Source organism: Tamandua tetradactyla, chromosome 6, assembly GCF_023851605.1.
Source record: "Tamandua tetradactyla isolate mTamTet1 chromosome 6, mTamTet1.pri, whole genome shotgun sequence".
In the NCBI taxonomy this organism is placed as follows: domain Eukaryota; kingdom Metazoa; phylum Chordata; class Mammalia; order Pilosa; family Myrmecophagidae; genus Tamandua; species Tamandua tetradactyla.
In genome coordinates, this window is record NC_135332.1 from 176,780,807 (window position 1) to 176,801,831 (window position 21,025).

The window sequence follows — 21,025 nt, forward strand, 5'->3', positions numbered from 1 at the left end:
CATGTTCTTTAGAATTCTACAGTCTAGAAAAGTGTTAATATTTAAAAAAAAAGTTTGGGTGGTTCCTTAAGTTTGGTAATACTGGACGGTTTATCTCTGTTTTGTTGCAGGCATAAGAAGTCCTGCACTAACGTAGTTTAACTTTTTAAAATCTAGTATTTAAAATCTAATGTATTGAACCATGGAACCCTTTTATTGTGCCACTTATATTAATGTCTCTAGGGATATAAGTGGTCTCCAGCATACTGTTTGGGAACCTGTCCAGAGACAATTATAGTGTGTTATGTGCAGAGAGAGCACCACAAAAAGGGCAGTTAGGGAATCTTCACGTAAGAAGTTGCAGGTTAAACCACCTCTTGAATGATGGGTGTTCTAAGGCAGTTTAAGGCTAGACAGAAAGAATACAACGCACAGAAGCACAAATGCTTAACAGAACATGGTATGTTTGAGGAAAATAAAAGTAGTTCAGTATCATTAGACCAAAGTGGAGTTGACTGTGTAAAAGGAATGAAGCGGTTTTAGAGAATGATTCAGGGCTCTTGTAATGTATACAAGAACTTGAATAGCATGGTAAATGTATATAGTACGTAGTAATTAGTCCCTAAATTTCAGTTATGTAAGGTCCATTGTGCTTTATATTTAAAGCTAGTTTTCACAAGGAAAAGAAAGATACCACGTTTAAGCAAAACTAGCAAAAATATGAAATAAATTTTGTGACAGGATTATCTAGCTTGTGCTGCTTTTAAATTCTTAATGTTATTTAATCATACCTTTTAAAAATATGAGTCATCTGTGAAGATTTTAATACAGTACATTAGGAATGAGGCAATTTTCCTTGTTAAAAGTTTGAAGTTAATTTCTATTTTGGAATTAATTGCAGGAGCATTATCATACATGAAGTCAGAACAAAGAGTTGTTATTTTTATATAAATATTTTTTAATTTAATGTTTTACTAAGCTTTCACCACCATCATGATGCTTCTTGTAAAATACTGGAAAGTGTAGAAACAAAGAGAACAATGCACATTTATGCCATATACAGATAAAGGCACATGTATATTTTCTATTCTTTTCTAGACATAATTTATTTTACATAGTTTGTAATTCTAGTGCTACTTTTTTCTTTTACATTTTCTCACATTATATATTCTTTGTAAATACTACATTTAGTGGCTATATAATATTCCCTTTAGTGAATGGTTAAACTATTGTTTGTATAGCTGTGTGGCTAGGAAGTCTTCCCCTTTTCCAACTCTATTTTTAGATGGTTTTTATTCCTTTGTTATTAAAAACAATTGCTTTGTGAACATCTTTGTTCTTATAGTTCCCAAACTGGAATTATTGTGTCAAAAAGTAGGAATTTGTTTAAGGCTTTTGATGCATGTTACCAAATTGCTTGTCATAATGGTGTAGTAGTTGAGACACACTGGGAGTATATCAAAGAATTTTTTTAAATCAGACCTTGAGAACAGTACTCAAAAAAAACAAAAGACAATAATAAAGCAAACTTTATTGGCTCAGTATTTAAAAAATATGAACCCATATTGTTTTGTCATGGTTTATTGGTAAGCAGTATTTGTTATTTTTTCTACTGAATACTTTAAGTAAACAAATTTAAGAATTCTCTCTTGATATGAAGATCTCTTTTGTCTTTGAGGTATCCGTCACGAATTGAAAAAATAGACTATGAGGAAGGCAAGATGCTGGTTCATTTTGAGCGCTGGAGTCATCGTTATGATGAATGGATTTACTGGGATAGCAATAGATTGCGACCCCTTGAGAGACCAGCACTAAGAAAAGAAGGGCTCAAAGATGAGGAAGATTTCTTTGTAAGTAGAAAGCTTTTTCCATCTAGATATATAATGACATAATTTAAAAGGAATTTTGCTAAATATTATAAAAACCTGTTTTTATTAAAGAGATGCTTAATCATTATACATGGTATTGATCTTAAAAGTTGTTTAAAATAGGATTTTAAGGCTGGAGAAGAAGTTCTGGCTCGTTGGACAGACTGTCGCTATTATCCTGCCAAGATTGAAGCAATTAACAAAGAAGGTATGTAGTTGAAATGATTTGAAACTTAAATGGGATTAATAACCTTTAACCATATTTTCAGTTTTAAGTAACGTGTGTAATTGTTACATGTATCTTTCGTTTCTCTTAGTTTTTAATGTTGCTTAATTTAAGAATACCTGAGAGTATTCTTTTGGGGGATTATGCAATTTTTTGTATATTGTGTAGAATAAGAGGATACATGATTTATTGCCTAAATAAACTGTTAGTGGGGGTTAATAGTTGGTTAAGACTTTTCAGCTTTCATTTTAAAGGCTTCTATGCATTTCATTTCTACTTCTCTGTTTCCAGTTGTTGGCTAAGTTATTAATTATTATTATTATTTTTTGGATATATGGGCTGATAATTGAACCTGGGTCTCCCACATAGCAGGCAAGCATTTTACCACTGAACCACTGCTGTACCCTGGCTAAGTTATTTTATGGGCTTCTCACCTACAGTGTGAGCAAAGGTTAACAAAACAGGGAAATTGAAATCATTTTGACTCACAAGAGGGAAAAGTATGGCACTTTATCAAGTTGAGGATTTCCTTTATTGCTTCTCTTCCCTCTCCTGCTTTATTAATTTCTGTAGATAATTGAGTTAATTTTCCAAATGACCTTTTGTAGACATTGGTTAGAATCCTGTATTTGATACTGACCAGAAGTTAATGAAGTCATCAAAAGTGTTGAAAATAATAGAGGTCAGGTGTGTTACCAACTTAAGACTGGCAAATCTATGGACAAAGAATGAATTAAAAAGACAGAACTTATAGCTGATTAGTTTAGAAAGGCATGAGAATTAATATTTAATATTGAAAGTGTATTTCAATATATATTTTTAATTTCTCATTTATAACAGTGGTGAAATATTTGCAAGTATAATTTTCAAGTCAGTAATACACTGGTTTTTCTATTATAATATTTTAAACTTGACCACTCATTCATTTGTTTTACTGAACAAACACCTTGAATGACAGCTCTTTGACAAGAAGGGGACACTTCCCTTACATTGAGTCTGCAAGACAAATAAGTTAGCTGTTTAAAGAAAGGATAAAATGACATTTCCGAGAGGGAAAGTGGATGTGCAAAAGAATAGATGTAAGAGAAGCATGCCATTTGTAAGGAACTGCTAGTCCTTTGGTGTGACTGCAGTGAAGGATGTCTTTGAAGGGGGTAAAATATTGGGAGAGGAGGTTGCAGAGAGGCAAGATACTGGATGTAAAATGTCTTGTCATCTGCCAAAGTTTTTAATTTTATTTGGAAGTGACGGGAGCCAAGGAAGGGCTTTAAACTAACATCAAATAAGAAAAATAGGAGTTAAGAAAAGATAGAAGAGGAAAACATTTAAAAAGGGGTATAAGGAATATAAATTGTGAATAATTAAATCTTAGTCCATCTAGAAATCATAATGTAACTTTACAAAGGCTTCAATACAGTGTTTTGTTTTAATGAATTAAAATAAGTGAGGCTGTGATTTTTCCTTTTTTTTTTCCCCCTGGGCAGGCACTGGGCATCAAACCCGGGTCACTGGCATGGCAGGTGGAAACTGTGCCACTGACCCACTGTTGCACTGCCTGAGGCTGTGATTTTATTGCTGCTGGTCACCCTACTATTGGAAGGACTAGGGACATCTCAGTAGTTAGATATCTGTGCGGATGACTTCTTTAGTGGTGGACCTCTATCTCACTGTGGTACCTATTCTGGAAATTTGTGTTACGATTTTTTACAAAACTCACATTTTGTAGTCTTCCTCACGTGGAATCCCCAGATCTAGTCCAGAGCCCAACCCAGAGTAGGTGGCCAGTAATAATTTGTGGAAGGATAGGAAGATACAGGGGGAAGAAGTAATGAATTGGTTCGGCTGGGTGATAGGATTCACCGTAAAACACAACAAAACAAAACAGAAAAAACAGAATTAAATAATACTCTCCTCTTTAATTAAGAGCAGTTTCTTTAAGTGTGGAGAGTATTGAGAACATCCTTCTGTGCTTAAAGCTTCTTAGGTGTATGCATATGCAAGTATGCTTATACACACCCTCAGAAAGAAATACACCCTCAGTCTTTATCCTAGCACATTCATCCATGGGCATTTTGTCCAGAAAATTAAACCTGCATTAAAGGAAGAGTGATGATACTGATGGGTTACCTACCATTTTATGAGCATTTTGAATGAGTCAGTGAATTGTTGGCAGATATAATTTTTTAATGATGATCATGTGAAGAAATATTTATTATGTGATTTATATATGCCTCAAAAAGTGGATGAACTGCCTTCCTGTCCTCCTCCCTCAAAACAGGCAAAGGTGGTTTTCAAGGAGTCTTTTGTTGAGTGCTAAAGTGAAACAAAACCAACAAGAGTAAACATTAGTATGACTTACAGAAATGGGGCAAACCAGTTTGGACTGGAATGGTCAGGGATGTTTGTATGTTTGGAGTGGAATTTAAGTTGCTGTTCCTTGCGCAGTGGGTTGGATCCAGACAGGCATAAAGAAAGGAGGAAAGCATCACAGTGGAGAAAATAGTGAGAGCAAAGACAGGCGGGTGAATGAATGAATGGTTAGGCACTGACTACCCAGGAAGGAATCTGGTCTGGTCTGGAATGCCACAGTGAAAAGGTAGGATGGTTGTAAGGTTTAATGTAAGATATTCATACAGTTTTGCATTCTCAAAACTTTCCCAGTGTCCTGTACATCTTTGCTATTCAAGTGATCAGTTTATGTTTTCATAGCTTGACTATAGGTCTTCTATACATGTGATATTGTGCATTATTCTAATTAAAGGTGTAAAATCAAATGGTGTTTTTCAAATTGCAAATAAAGAAACATCTTTGCACATATGCGCCAATAGCTTTGGTGCCTACTCCAAAGCCATTAGTAACGATTATCATATATATTGTTAATACTTTTATAAAGGCCAAGTATTTGTGTAAAGTGACACTCTGTCCTTATTTGTACAGGAAGTCATAGAGATATTTGAATTTCCATAAATATAAAATATACATAATTGAATATTTTCTTACAGACCGCACTGGCTTAATTTGACTTCAGAGCATGGCATTCATAACAAAAAACAAATATGCTTCGTAACTGATATGTAAACAGAATTTTATGTCATTGAAAGCAGAATGAACTAGTAGGAAAAATATGATAGTTTGGAAGGGGATCCAGGTGTTAGTTATGGCTGTGCTACTATTTAGCTGCAGACCATTCCATGCAGCATCTCCAGATCAATATTCTGAACTGTGAATGAAGGCTTTCATTTTCTAACTTAAATTCATTTGCCAGTTTACTACTATTGGCAGAAGACTAATTCTTTCTTGAGAAAATGATCTTTTTCATATATTAGACCCTCCTCTTTGTTATTTATTTTGAAAGAACTTTCAAAGAAAGCAAATGATAATTCCTATGGAAAGATCATAGGTTTTTGTAAATGATGGTTTTATTTTCATCAGATATAAGTCTAAACATGTATTTAAATTATTAAAAAATAAATTGTAAAGTACCTCAGTAAATGTAAAAATTTCATGTACTGCATTTATCAAGACTTACTTTGTGCACCTCTAAAGGAAATCAGTTCACAACTGTTTTTAGAGAGAGAGCAAAAGTAAACTTAAACTTGATGAATTCCTTAAAATTGGTGGGATATATGTTTGTGTACTGCAGCCACAGAGCATTTGTTTCTATCAGGGCTCTATGTGTCAGATTTTAGGTGTTGCTGTAAGGTTGATTTTTATTTTCTAATGGTTCTGACTTGCTCCTATTCCAGGAACGTTCACAGTTCAGTTTTATGATGGAGTAATTCGTTGTTTAAAAAGAATGCACATTAAAGCCATGCCCGAGGATGCTAAGGGGCAGGTAAGAGTGTTCATCATTCCTAGCTATCCAAAGGGATGTCTTCCTGTCCAGTGGCTGATGAAAAAATTATGTATTTTAAAAAGTGAACTAATTGTAGGGTTATGTGCTGATAGCCCCAAATAGCAGCAAGGAAAAGGTTAGAATGTAAAATATACACTTGATTTTTGCTTCTTTGGTTTTATACCTGCTATAGTTATAGGTCACTAGTTTCTGTTCCAGGTGAAATCCCAGCATCCACTAAGCTGGTGTTGTCCTATCGACCCAGCTGGATCGTGTAACCAGTCTATGGGAAGTGAGGTAAGTGCCTTTTTTTGAATTTTGTTTTGTTTTCCTGGTATATAGTATCATTTAGAAAGTTACTTTTTAATATAAAACTTCATATTGAATTTCTTATTCTCTTCTTTCCTTCTACAAATCATAGTTATTAGTCTTCTTTTAAAAGGCGCTTACCTGACACTCTGTAGGCTGTTTCAGGTAGGGCTCTCTGAGTCATATGATGTAAGCAGTGTGATATATCCTTTGTCACTGCTCAAAGCAAGAATGAACGGTAAGCATTTGCAGGGGAGTCTGGGATGGAGTTAAAACCATGATTCCATCTGTTGAATATGTTTCCTGAAATACTGGAAAGAAAAGGTGCCATTAGAAATTGAAAATCTTTTCTTTTGTGTTCTGCTGTTATTTGGGATTTTCAGCACCTGGACCTACAATTAATTTTAAGAACTTGAAGGTAACTTATAAAAATGTGTAATATGGAAATATGCTGCGTATTTGTTCTATAGAATGCAGTGAAAATAATTGTCATCCTGAAATGTGTTAAAATCACCTGATCAACTCTAGTTAAGTGTAAACATTTAGTAGTCTAGAAACATATACCTCTACATTTTAGAAATTATTCTTGAAGATGTCTTCTGAGAAGTGTGATTCTTTTAAATAAGCTGGCTTTCAAAAATTTAGTTATGAAATGATGAGTTAGTAAAAATTTCCCCCCAATGAAGTGTTAAATAAAAATATTTTTGGTTAGGAAATTGCTTTGTGTCTTCATACTTGTATATATAAATAAAATGTTACTTTAATCATTCAATGGTGTGATTTATTGGTTACTACATAGAAAGATTGATTAAAATGTTTGGAACATTGTTTAATATATACCTGTCCAGTTAAACAAAATCCTCAGGTTTTTTTTTGCTTTAAAAGTATTATTTTGCTACTCTGGTTATTATTCAGATGTTTTTGAGATGGTGCTAGTGTTGTCGTCTTAAGCCTATCTTTGTTTCAAAGTGTTACATTGAACCAGTTAGATTGGTGACAGAGTGGCAGTTTGTCAACATTGATTTATTGGATGTAAAGGATACTTACTTTTAATGAGTATTTCAGTCATGCTGTGTTGTGTGTTAACAATAAAGTTGATACCAGAAAACAAAACTACTGAAGGAGAATGGTTACCAGTGTTTTCCTTAATTTTTCAGTTTTTCTTCATAATTTTAATTACAAGTATACTACGGATATTTGTAGAATTTTTTTTTGAGGGAATCTTATTGTATAAATTGTTTTTTCCCTAGCAAGTTTCTGACTAGTTTTCATCTAGGAAACATAATAAAATCAGACGTTATTTGGGCAGAACTAGGAGAATTCCAATTTTGTGTATTGTTTTCTAGATTTTTTAGCACTTTGAGAATTTCTTTATAAAGATATAAAGTAAAATTTCTTTTATTAAACTGGCAAAAAGTATAGTGTCAAATAATTGCAGTGTGGAAATGTCATTCCCCAAACTTTCTATACTACCTATATAAAATATGTTATTAGTAACAATTTTATATATGTGTACTTCCAGAGTAATTAATATTCTTAAGTCTAAATAAAAGCCTGAATGCTGTTGTTTCTGACTCTGAGCCAAATGATCAATATTGAAAAGCTTCGCCTTGCATTCGTATGTTAGTTTATCTTCATAAACTTTTTAGTATTGTAACTGAAGAAGTGTGACCTGCCTCCCTTTTACACTGTTCTATAGACTTATTTTTCTCACTGGGAAAGAAGTTTGCAAACATGTTGATTGCCCAAAATAAGGTCCCCTCCATCCTTTCTTCCCTTCCTTTACTACTTACTGTATATATATATATATATTATATATATTTGTTAAGGGTAACTCACGATTTAATTGTATTTGATGTGTAATACTCACCTTTCAGGGAGTATTTTTTTGCATCAGATTTAAATGTTAAAAAGTGCAATATCATTCTCCTTTATTAGAAGTAGAGAAGAAATAGGGATGGAAATTATCCCTGGCATTTTGCAGCATTTCTCTTAAATCCTTGAGAATTTCCCCACAGTGGTTCCTGGCATATATAGCAAAGTATAGTAGACAATTGATGAATGAATGTGTTATGTAAATTCAATCACATGATGTTTCCACTTCATTTCAGTCATGGGGGAGAGAGAGAGATATATAGCTTATGTTTGTTTTTATGGTTTATTGTCCTTGCCATGTATTTTCAAGGCTGAGTAGCCAACAACCTATATTGTGTAATCCTATATTTGTTAAGGGTAACTCAACGATTTAATTGTATTTGATGTGTAATTGTTAGTTGTTTGGACTAGGTTTTTAATATATAACACATGGTGGCTGAATCTAAATTTGTGGTTAATGTATAGAGATCAGTGGCCTCAATGGAAGATAAATGCTGTAGAGATTTTTACAAATACTTTGTTAAGAAAAATCTTTCTGATTGTGAATATTAAAATCTTAGCATCCTTTCTTGACACTGTTCCGGTAATTTTTATAATAAGCATTTTTAGTTAAAAATAAATAGTAAGAAATATTTAACAAACAATTTAAAAATTTAACACAGGAAAAATAAGTATTATAATACCTCAAAATAATGGTAACTAATGCAGACCCAGAAAGTTGTAGAGGGAGAGAAATTAATCTGGAGACTGACAGTATGTATTTTGCCTTGGTCAAGTCATGTAGCTCTTTTTTTGCTTCCTCAGTACTGTGAGGTTGTCATGATGAATTTGTAACCAAACTTGAAAAGCTTTGGAATGTAACAGAATCATACTGTGATTTCTATGAAATCAATCATAATATGCATAGGCTACATTCTTCCTAATAAGGAATTGTCATTTTCTCAAAGCGTATATATTTCTTTTCATCTTTGCAGAATTGCAACATAAACATTTTTCTCTTCTTTTACCATCAATTGTATTTTGAAAAAGAAGTGCAATTTGCATTTAAACCCTGAAGTATGATGGCAGTATGTCATGTAGTATTCCATATTTGTGATAGATTTCCTCTTATTTTAAAATTTTCTCCAGTGAAAATTTATCAGAAGAATATTTGTTATTTGAAAATGGAAAGGGTATGCAGTCCATTAGATTATTAAATTTGATAATTGACTGTTATTCATATACCTTATAAATCCAATTAACTCGATTTTTATATTTTTGCGGATGTGTATGAAAGTAGATTTAAAGTGTGATACTTTTATTATTAGTTTAATTACATCTTGATTAATTTTTAATACTTCACATGTTTTGTGTTTTTCCTTTGGAGGATTGGATAGCTTTAGTCAAAGCAGCTGCTGCAGCTGCAGCCAAAAATAAAACAGGGAGTAAACCTCGAACCAGCGCTAACAGCAATAAAGATAAAGATGAGAGAAAATGGTTTAAAGTACCTTCAAAGAAGGAAGAAACTTCAACTTCTACAGCCCTGCCAGAAATCGAGAAGAAGGAAGATCCACCTACATCTAGTGAGACATTTGGTACAAAATATGTTCTTATGTTCAACTCTTAGGACAGTGGTAAACTCAGAGTGAATAAGTCAACCCCCTTTATTATCTGTAATTTTGTATGTACGCTTTTCCCCCAGCACAATGCAATGGTTAACATTTTTAACATCTGATCATTAGATCTGAAGGTTTATAGTCTAATGTGGGTACTGATTTAGAGCCCCTAAATATTCTTGGATAGAAGTAATACGAGATTTTGATTTATAGCTTCTTGATAGCAGATTTTTGTTTTTGTTTTGTATTTTTTCTTTAATCTTTTACATGCTTCTTCATGTATTTCAGTATATAATATGGGAAAAGCAGTCAGTCATTTACTTCCTCATTTTCTTTCCTGAAGAATAACTGCTTAGTAGCCTTTTATTTCTACTAGATCACTTTGGAGGATTTGTGTTTTTTAAAGTTCTATGTCAAGCACTAGATTAAAAACCAATAGTATGCAAAGCAGTTTTACTGTTTTTCTATTTATAAAAAATTTGTGTTTAACTTTTGGATTCTAGATAAACTCTCATATATGTATTCTGTTAAAAGTAGGACTTCATGTAGAGAACGTTCCAAAGATGGTCTTTCCACAGCCAGAGAGCACGTTGTCAAACAAGAGGAAAAATAATCAAGGCAACTCATTTCAGGCCAAGAGAGCTCGACTTAACAAGATTACTGGTAAACTACAATGATTATTTTTGGGGAAAGTGGAGGGTTTAGAATAGTTTATCTTCAGTAAAGGAAAATGTATCTTTTGGTTCAGAATGTTGAACTGATTAATAAGAAACTTTATGATTCTAAACAGTCAACCCCTTTCTACTGTCAGTTTTTATTTTTTTGTAAAATGGAAACTACCACCTACCTCGCAGGGATGTTGTGAGGATTGATTAGATATGTTATAAGATTCCATACTTTTTAGTAACTTGGGTAGTAGGAAGAGTTTCTGTAAGAATTGAATTAACTGCTTTTTTTGACCTATGTGGACTTAATTTCTGAGGTCCTAAAAAATTTTATAAAAGCATTCTTACTCTTGACTAGTGTCATTTAAAGATGGTACCTTATATGATTGGAAAGAGTATCTGAATTAAATTGTTTTTGAACCTATTAATTCCCAATGTGAAAGTAATTTTCACATTTCTTATATCTGTGATCTTGAGGTTGGTCTCTAGAATCGGACCTTAATTTCCTATGCTTTCTTGTAATTTAGAAAGTAGTGGAGCTAGGATATAAGGAAATACTTAAATCCTAGCCAGGTAAGTGTTCATAGAAGAGGGGATTGAAGTATTAGAATTGGGGCCAGTCATACCCCACTTGGTCCTGTGACTCCCAAGGCCTATTCAACCTAATGATTCTAATCTGTAAAATTAATTCTGATCATATTTTATTGTTTTGAGTATTGTTTAAAATGAGTTATAATAGTTTAGTTATTCAATTATATGTTGTTGTTTCAAGGATAAAGTGGCTTTTAGCACCTTTGGCTTAATAAAGTCTATAAACCATTGTTGGCATTCATTTAAATAATTTGAAGAAGGTTGATTTTGTTGTCAGATTCAGGAATTACAATTTTGTGAATCAGACATTTTGACTGTTTTTTTAAGAGTGGAAAGCCCACTAAAAGATGACACTGTAGCTGAGGATTCTTTAGAACCACTGTTTATTGTAATGTTCATCTAAGTGATTATAATTGATTTCAACAGATGGGAGTACTTGGTCTCTTTCCTTTAGCTTCTATTTTTTCATGTCTTTCTTTGATAAGGATCTATTTGGCTCCAAGACAGGAAATATTTCAAATTGATTCACCCACTCTGCCTTTTCCTTAGTAACTGTTAACTCTGGAGAAAGCCAAAATGTTATCCAAGTCATTGTTAGAATGCTAACTTGAGACTTCAGTTTGCCTTGGAGTATGGACTCCAGTGCTACATGCTGCGCAGAAGTGGAAGAGTCCTTACTTCTGTGACATTGATTGAAGCTACACTTTCGAAGTTACACTTTTGAAGATTGAAGCTACACTTTTGGAGGAGCAGAGAGCAAAGAAGGTGGAGGTGGCATTTATGCAAAACCATTGCCAGCTCATTGGCATCATGTTTTTTTTAACTTTAATCTGGATAACTTGATCTTAGTTTCAGTCAATATTCTCTTGCACATGCCCCACTAAGAAATTCAGGTTCAGTGTGGAAAGAAATCAAAAAGAAAACAGCTGAGTCCACAAGGATGCATTATCTCTATGTGGCCTTGAAAAAGACAGTGGATTAAAAAGAATAATTTTACCATGTGCCTCAAGGAAATGATAACACTGGTTGCTTAGTAACATCTTTGGCTCCTGTGGAGGGACTTTCTCTTCATTTCCTTCTGGAAATCTCAATGGACAAGTGAAATAGTTCCACAGCAACAGAAAAGCATAAGATTTTACAAATGTGAAACCAATACGCTGTTTTTCTTTTATTTACGCAGGAGATTTGAATGTATGATAATCCTCTTTAATGGTTTTATCTCTCTGCATCTGGGTCTAAATTTCATGTTATGACTGTATAATGTAAAAAGACAATTGATTTTGTAAGATTGTCTTCAGTGGTTGAAACTCAAGACATGCCTCGGTGTGGTAAATTTCAGTTGCACTCCATAAAAAGAAATGAGAACTAATATGAAATGGTGATTTTTGGTTTGGAATTATGGTGATGCTGTTGTTTTTTTCAATTTCTCATTCTTACCTAAACATAGATAAGAATGTCCCTGTATTACTGAGAGGACTAGTGTTGGGATCATGGCAGCATCTCAGCCTGCTCTGATACTGTATTTCTTTTAAATAGTAAGTTTCTAGCTGGAAGTAAGTAGACCAGCTACTAAGTAGGTTTAATTCGTGTGTTTATTCACTCTTTGTTCCCTTTCCCCTACACACATGCCACAGAGATTCTAAAACTGATTTCTATATGCAGAATATATAAGCATGACTTGTTTTCAAATTTTCCAAATAAGTAGAAACTGAACATATAGTTGCATAGTATATGTATTTGTCTTTCTAGGGTCTTATTTTTTATTGTGTAATGTAATAGAAATGATATGAGTTATAGCTCATGCTTTAAGCATTCTAATCTATAGTAAACAGTTTTACAGAGAAAATCAGGACCAAGTTGTGAGGAAATTGAATTTGAGTAGATTTTAAAATACAGGTTGTCAAGGGAGTAAGAGAAGGAATATGAACATTCGGCATATGGCCTGTTTCCAGTAGTTCCTCCAGTTCAGATAGCTTAGGTATGTTTGTACTGCTTAAGAAGTTTTAAAGATAATTTTTAAAACTCTGAGGTTTAAATTGACTAATAATATGTTATATGTAATAATGTCAAGAATATTTTCTTCTTGATCCCAGCAAGAAGATTGTGTTTTGAAATCCCTTTTCTGAAAAATAGATAGTTTAATAATTTAAACCTTTTGTTCTTCCTTTGCTTTCCGTTGCCATTCCAGAGAGTTCTGGCATCCATTCTGGTTCTGATTAGCTAAAGTGGAGCAGAGGAAATTTGTGAATCTATTGGTGGGTGGGATCCATGAGTATTTAATTTTCTACTACTATCTAATGTTTAATTAGTTTATTGAAAATTCATAATGTATTCTGTGAATATCATTACCCTATAGATATATATATACTCTTCTGGAGGACAGCCTGTTAGTAATATATTGATAATTAATAAGTATTTGCTAATAATTAAATTAATTTCGTTGGTATCTGACTTCTGCCAAATAATTCTTTTCATTTTGTATGAATATTGTGTTTCTCCTGAGAATGTTACCACGTCAAGCTAAACAGATTTTAAACTCCTTCTTAAGGCAAAAGAAACGACAGTTCTTTCCTCAAGGACCTATTTTGTTTTTTGTTCCCTTTTGTTATTTCTATTTGGTAACTCTTTTTGAAAGTTGATATGCACATAAAGTATAAAAATTTATTGATCGTATGTGTGGCTTTTGAGTTCTCTAGATACCAAGGGTTGTATTTTCTAATCTAATTTTTATGTCATTAGCATTAAATTTTTTGTATGAGCACATTATTTTTCTATCACAAGCCATTAAATGGGAATTGCTTTTAATTAATTGAGTCTATTCACAGGATATGTCTCAGAATTATTTTTGTTTCTTTTGAAACTTCTGCCTTATTTTGCGTTTTATAGTTTGTGTTCTGTTCCATGTATTGATGGATATTAAAATTATTCTGCCACCTGTATGTAAAGAAATAAAAGTTAGAAATAATTATTTAACAGGTTGAGTAGCAAGTATTTGAACTATTTGAATAGAACCTCTACTCAGTTCCTGAACTGTCAAAAGAAGAACTTGATTTCCTAGTTGTTTTTTTTTTTTCACTGATTCTCAAGAATATCAGCTGGAAAAGAAAAAGCTAGTGAATGTGGTTTTTAAATGTTTTAAATGAAGAAATACTACTCCATGCTTAATCTGTTAGTCATGTAAAAATATGTTCATAAGTTATATTGCTATAATTTAGGAGTATTTGTAAAATTGTTTGTATACTGTGGATTTTTTTCTTCCAATATATAAATGTACACTTGATGTTGTAGGAGACTGAAACAAACTATATAGATTGTTATCTCATATTGGACCAAATACAAGTTTTAATACCAGTCATTGATGTAACAGTATCATTGTTTTATATTCAACCACTCTATCTTAAAATACAATTCCAAGCGCTAGTTATTGAACTTTCCAGTAATAAAGGAAGGGTGTCGTTTCCTTTCCAGACCGCTTAGCATTTTGGGTGATTATTTGAAGAAGCCAAGAGAGGTTGCCACATGAATAGCTCCAAGTTATGGAGTATTTTGTAACACCTTTTTCGTCCTATTAAATACATGTAGACAGCTCCAATAACATAGATAGTATAACTATGGTTAATTTACCATGTTATTGATTTTCAGTGTACTTCATTTAAAGCAAGAGTTTTGCTTAGCCAACTTTGAAATGACATAAAAGTTGTTTTCAGTGGCCTTTCATGTGCAGGGTAGTCATAAGTGAAAACTAATACACTTTGTTATCATACAAGGAAGAATAAACATAGCTTCATTGAGGTTACCTGATAGACTTAGCAAAAACTCTTGACTAAATCAGTGCCTTTAATTTATACATTAAAGTAGAGCTTTAATCACTGGTAAAATGAATTATGTTTACTTTAGATAAAACATTTGTTATAAAATTGAGAAATGATGCTATACAGGGGAGAAACCTGGAATTCACAAATGCTTTCTTTTGCAGAATAAAGTTTTAATAGTTAAATATAGTTCACGTATACCAGGAAAAACCCACTTATTTTTCCAACATAAAATGGATCCATTAGTGTTTTGGGAACTCTTGTAAAGAAGACGAGAACTCTGATAAGAAAATAAGATACAATAGAGCATTTAAAAATACTCTGAGAAAATTGTAGCTTAATAAATCCCTTTATAAAAGCCAAAAAAAAAATATATATGAGACTAGATAAATACGCTAAAGGATCCAAGTGAAATGGAAAATTGGGAGCATTTTTTTTAGTTAAGCGTACAATGGAAAAACATTATATTCTAGATGTTTGGAAGGATTTCTCATAGTTAAATAATATTAATTATACATTTTATTTTAGTTGCATAGACAAAGCCCATGTTATCTGTATTAATCTCTGCCATCTTATATTTCTAAATATTAAGCCTTAAAAATTTTGTTTTTACAGAATAATATTTTTTTCTTTAAGAAATCAAACAAAACAAAAAACTAGGCAAGTAACACTTAAGTTCCCATTCATCCTCTGTGACTGGGACTGTTTGTATTTTTAATAAGTAAACATTTGAGAATATTTACTTTCTACTTGGTAAAAAGTATGGGGGATTTCAACTGATAAATTTTGAGAAGTAAATTAGGGTGAAAAATCGATATTTTTTTCTAATAAGTAATTTCTGTACAATTTTTCTCAAGGTTTGTTGGCATCCAAAGCTGTTGGGGTGGATGGTGCTGAAAAAAAAGAAGACTACAGTGAAACGGCTCCAATGCTGGAGCAGGTATGAAATGGTAGCATTTGATTTTTTTCAAGGTTCCCCCACTGGAATGGTCATGGAGCTTTAGTATCCACGAAATTGAAATTGCCCCTATGATCAGATATGGGAATAGGAAACTGATTGATGATACATTTTTAACTCTGCCTACTCTGAAATATACATAAAAACTACAGACTTCATGAGCATTTGTTTTCAATGGACCGGCATTAAGGCCTTTCTCTCCCTCAATTTGAAGGCCTGGAAACAGGCATCCCAGGGTATAAACTTTTACCTTTAACTAGCTTGCAAAAAAAGACCCTTACACAAATTCTTTTCGTTTGCGAGTTTAAACAGGGTTTTTTGACACCTAATAAAGCTTCTTTTGTAAGAAGTTTCTTTTATATTGTACCAATTGGTGTTGTTAGACTGACTGTGTGTTTTATGAATTGATCAATGAGCCATACCTTTTTGCTAGGATGTATATTTTAATAACTGACAAAAAAATTTAAAAAACTATTAAGTGTCTGTCTTTAAACCACCTAATAGAGGAATTTAAAAGTGAAGGTTGCAATTGCTAGATACTGCCTTGGCCACCTTCAGATTCCCACAATACCTGTACATTATGAACTGTGCATGCTTTTACATTCTCTAAGGGCTTAACTTCTTAGGCACTGTAAGACTATAATAACTACAGTAATAGCCATAACTGGATTTCCTTGGTTCTCCTGTTTTAAAATCTGAGCCTTAATGTAGATTTAATAGTCCATTTGTATTTTAATTTTCTTTATTAGTAGTCTAATAAAGAAGATTTCAAAACGAGTATCTTTTGCTCTTCTCTATATACGTTTTAAACAATAGTCCAAATTTAATTGATATTGTATTGAGTTTTTCAGGGTTATTTTAGGCCTGATTTGGTAAAAGTGCTTTGTTTTGGTGCCTCCATTAATGTTGTATTAAATCAGTGGTCTTTTAAATTGATTAATATGTCAATGGATCATACCTTTGATTTTCTGTGATCATCAGATGGTTAAGTCTTTGTCAATATATCAACCAAATTTTAAATGACTCTTCTTACTGTGTATTTTCCTCTATTCAACGTCCCAGATATATGAATATTTTGTATTTTCACCGCTGTTTATGGTATTCTCAGAAAGCAGTAAATCAGGGACTTGGGTAATAAAATGTTTCTGGAAAATTCATTACAATGTCAATCTTTCATTATGCACAATCCTGCTGAAATGAATGTGATTGTGAAAATTACTTATTACTTACATGGAAGTTAGTGTAAAGGGCAGTGCCCATTTCAGAGAGAAGTACAGAAAGCAACATTTGAAGTTGAATTTAAAAAGAAAGAGAGAAAGAAAAGTTGAGTAACTCGGCTGTTCCATTTGCATGATTTAAACACTTTCTCGGAGTCCTTGCCAGTTTTGTAACAAAGAGACCAACATTAATGAAAACTTTGTAAATTAACTTACTTTTTCAAGGAATATCATGCTATTCCCTTATTTTTTATTTATCATTCAGGTTTATCTAAACATAAAAATGTTTCTTAACTAAAAGTGTTAGCCCTTATTCAAATTTAACAAGCCGAGTTATAAAACTCTTAATTATATCTCTGTTGATAACCAACACTAGGCCTAGAGGTATTGATTGTCACTTACCTCTGTTGTCCCAGTGAGTTAAAATATTGTCACTCATTACATAGACTGGTAACAGGCCTATAGCCAAACTTACTATGCTCATGGATTCATTTTACTTATATTTTTTAAAAATTCAAACTTTGTGGTCTTGAACCCCAATTCTCAGATTATTAATTATAGATTATTTAATTGTATTAGGGATATGTCATGTTATATTTACTTTTGAATAAAATCTGCATTAGATGCATAATAATTCAGTAAGTTTTTAAAAATGTTAATTTTTTTCTTGTTTAGAAGTTAAGCACCTTATCAAAATATTAATTTAAGTTTTAAAATCTTGTTTCATAACTTTGTAATTCAAGAGTAATGGATGCTGTAGTGATGTCTTTCACATATGTGAAGATGAACAATAAAATTGTTTCTTTACAAGTAATGGCTCTAATTACTTTTCTGGCAACACCTTTTATGATAAATTTAGGAAGACTTCCCATTTATGAATACTTTTTCAAGTGATTAGTCTGCACTTATACACATGTATAACAAGTAAATTGAAGATTAGAAATGGTGACAACTGAATGATTGGGACGCTTGACATCAGAACTTTTTGTGGTATGTCCAGTATGCCATCTGTAGAGCAGCCAGAGGTGCCCTACCATACCAGATAAACACTTTTTCCGCCAAATTTGAGCACCTTGTATTTTAATGGAAAGAGGAAGTTATTTGGTCCCCAGACAGTGGTCTTTCCTACTCCAAAGAATCACAGCCTGCAGACCTGATGGTCATCCCTCGCAAGAGATATGGAAATAACATTTCTTGGGAACAAGAATATTGTTCTCAGTACTAACAATTTGACTCACCAGTATAGATCTAAAAAAAATGTATATATTAGAAACTTTGTTCTTGTATACATAATATCAGAAAGAGAATACAGTGTAGGCATCCCAACACCAAGGATTGCAAATCCATCCAATAGCAATTCTCTGTTGACTATGAACAGTGAAAGTGTTCACACCTTTTTACATATGTAGGAAATTTTACTGCCAAATAAATAAAAATATTCTTTATGAAAGAACTGACAAAGTTCTAATTTTTTTTTAAAAGTATCAGTTGGCAGGAAGAAGGTAAAAACTTTCACCTAAGAATGCGACGTATTTTGTTTTTAAATCCAATGTTTTTAAACTTACACTTTATCTCCTTGGTTTTCTTTTGTTGTTTGTTTTGTATTGTTTTTCAGTTATTTTTTTTAACTCTCTATTGCTGGTGGCTCAGATTTCATGATGCACTATGCTTATGAAACTGGCTTTCAGCACTAAAATGAGTTAAAGATAATGTTTCATTAATTTGGTCATTGTTTTTCTGTTGAGATCTTTCCTTAAAGGGCAACTGTCTGCTTGGACCTCTACATTCAGTAGAGGAAATAAAGGAATAAAGTAAAGGAAATTTTTTTATAAGTAAATGTCTTAGAGGTAAAAGATGGAATGCATTTCTTTAATGTTCTAAAACATGAAAATGCTCTTTATCTAATTATTAATATCATTGGTGATTGTGATTCCAAAAGAGGTATATTTAAATTTAATACAGAAAATATTTTTCCAGTAAGGTAACATTTAATATTCTGAGAGTATTATGAATAATAGATTGAAATAGTACAAATTTAGACTAAAAGTTGACAGTATCCCTTTAAAGACAGCCTATTCAACTTTTAGTTAATAATTTGTGGGGTTCTTTTTGGTTTTTCATTTGTAATAGAAATGTTATATGTTGCTTAACAATGTTTTTGGATACTAAAGTTGCTTAACAATCAAAATAGAATACAAGAACAAAAATGAAGAAACCAAAATAAAAATATCAATTTTTTATTATTTATTCAGGCGATTTCACCTAAACCTCAAAGTCAGAAAAAAAATGAAGCTGACATTAGCAGTTCTGCCAACACTCAGAAACCTGCACTGTTATCCTCAACTTTGTCTTCAGGGAAGGCTCGCAGCAAGAAATGCAAACATGAATCTGGAGATTCTTCTGGGTGTATAAAACCCCCTAAATCACCACTTTCCCCAGAGTTAATACAAGTCGAGGATTTGACGCTTGTATCTCAGCTCTCTTCTTCAGTGATAAATAAAACTAGTGAGCACAGATTTTTAAAAAAATAGTTATCTTATCCTATAAGAAACATTTAAACACAGTTTGATTGTAGTTACTGTATTTATATAAAGTTGCTTTTTAAAAACTCAAGTGGATATGGTAGGGAAAGCTTGAAACTATTTCAGGGGCAAGGACCATGTACATTTCTGATTGATTTATTGTACAGAGACTGTACTGCTGGTTGAGAAACCTTTACCATTTAATAATACAAATTCTGCTTAGTTTGACTTCTCAATTAACCCAAACACAATGAGAGGCCTGATTCATTACAAAAAAAAAAAAAGAAAGAAAAAGAAATACAAAGAGATCCATTGTGGGTTTTTTTTTTTTTTCTCAACTTTCAAGACTATTCCTGTGGATAGATTTATATATAGTGTTTCCACTTGTTTGTAATCCCCTCTGTGATATATTTTTCTCATTCTTATTTTAGGATTTAGAGTGTAGACTTCAGTATAATCTTTTTAATGAATGAAGTAGGATGCTTCCTTGATCATATTTTCAAAGACTTTACTGTTTCAGCACTTTTAATCTTACAGTCTTAAAAAAAATAACCTTTCAACAAAATTGTATATAAATGAGGCAGGATTTGTATTGAACCTAAGTTTTTTGTACTAATTTGAATAATTCAAACTAGTACATATTCTAGGTTAAAGACACATGAAAAACAGTTACCTGGAAAGTCACTGGATCAAAGATAGTTTTCTTTTGCTCTTTATACAACAGATGAATTAGTAACATGATTAGGAAGTAAATATGATAGTTTCTTTATGAAAGTTTCCGTATAATTTATCTTTCAGAGCAAACATGTTGACATTGAGAAGACTCTTTATCAAACACATTAACCTTTTATTCATGCCATATTTTCTACCATATTTTTCAGTTTTTTATCAGTTTTTTTCTTTTGGTTATTTTGTTTTTAATTAATGAATAGAAAGGATGGCAACAGAACTCAATTGTTTCCTCATAACTTTCATTTTTTTATTATAACATTTATCATAAAACTGTTAGTGCCACATGACATTGATAAGCAGTGTTATAGCAATTGAATTTTATTCTTTTTGTTTTCAGTTGCCACCGTATCTTTTCATCCTTATTTTAAGTACTTTAAGTAACCTAAAGCATCAGCCTCTTTAGACTACTTTTATATCCTTCTAAATTTACATCAATATTATGTTGGCCTATGTAATACTGCCTATTCTCAAAAGTCAGATGTACTTCCATGACATGTAGATAGAAGACATATAAAGGTTAAAAAAAGACATTAGAGATTTCCAAATTTATGCATTATGTACTTAGAAGAAGCTTAAATGACAGACCAAGTTAGTTGTTTAAAAGAAAATACAAGAACAAGAATAGTGTCATTTGCTTAAAATCCTCATTATTTGCCCATAATAAGTACTTAAAGTTGTTTGTGTTCATTTTTTTTTAATGAATCAGGCCCAGAAATATGTTTATAAAAATCCATTTGAGGAGTGATGGTGGGATAAAATTATTTACATTAGTTTTACTTTGGCAAGCGAAGTAAGGCACAAACTCTGCAATGTATGTCAGATTTTTGTCTCTTATGCCCCC

The 21,025-nt window shown here is 32.2% G+C and overlaps 1 protein-coding gene across 17 annotated transcripts in view; it reads left to right on the forward strand.

Moving 5' to 3' along the window:
- Positions 1-21,025, forward strand: part of PHF20L1 (PHD finger protein 20 like 1) — a 152,834-nt gene that overhangs the window by 55,151 nt on the left and 76,658 nt on the right. For 6 of the 17 annotated variants that reach the window (XM_077167696.1, XM_077167698.1, XM_077167694.1 and 3 more), the window contains exons 3-10: positions 1,658-1,829; positions 1,971-2,055; positions 5,820-5,908; positions 6,116-6,205; positions 9,459-9,666; positions 10,222-10,350; positions 15,613-15,695; positions 19,183-19,435. In XM_077167696.1, coding sequence (XP_077023811.1) covers positions 1,658-1,829; positions 1,971-2,055; positions 5,820-5,908; positions 6,116-6,205; positions 9,459-9,666; positions 10,222-10,350; positions 15,613-15,695; positions 19,183-19,435 — 1,109 coding nt within the window. Of the gene's footprint in view, positions 1-1,657; positions 1,830-1,970; positions 2,056-5,819; positions 5,909-6,115; positions 6,206-9,458; positions 9,667-10,221; positions 10,351-15,612; positions 15,702-19,182; positions 19,436-21,025 lie in introns of those variants that run through there. The other 11 variants (XM_077167700.1, XM_077167701.1, XM_077167706.1 and 8 more) reach the window with 6 other exon arrangements.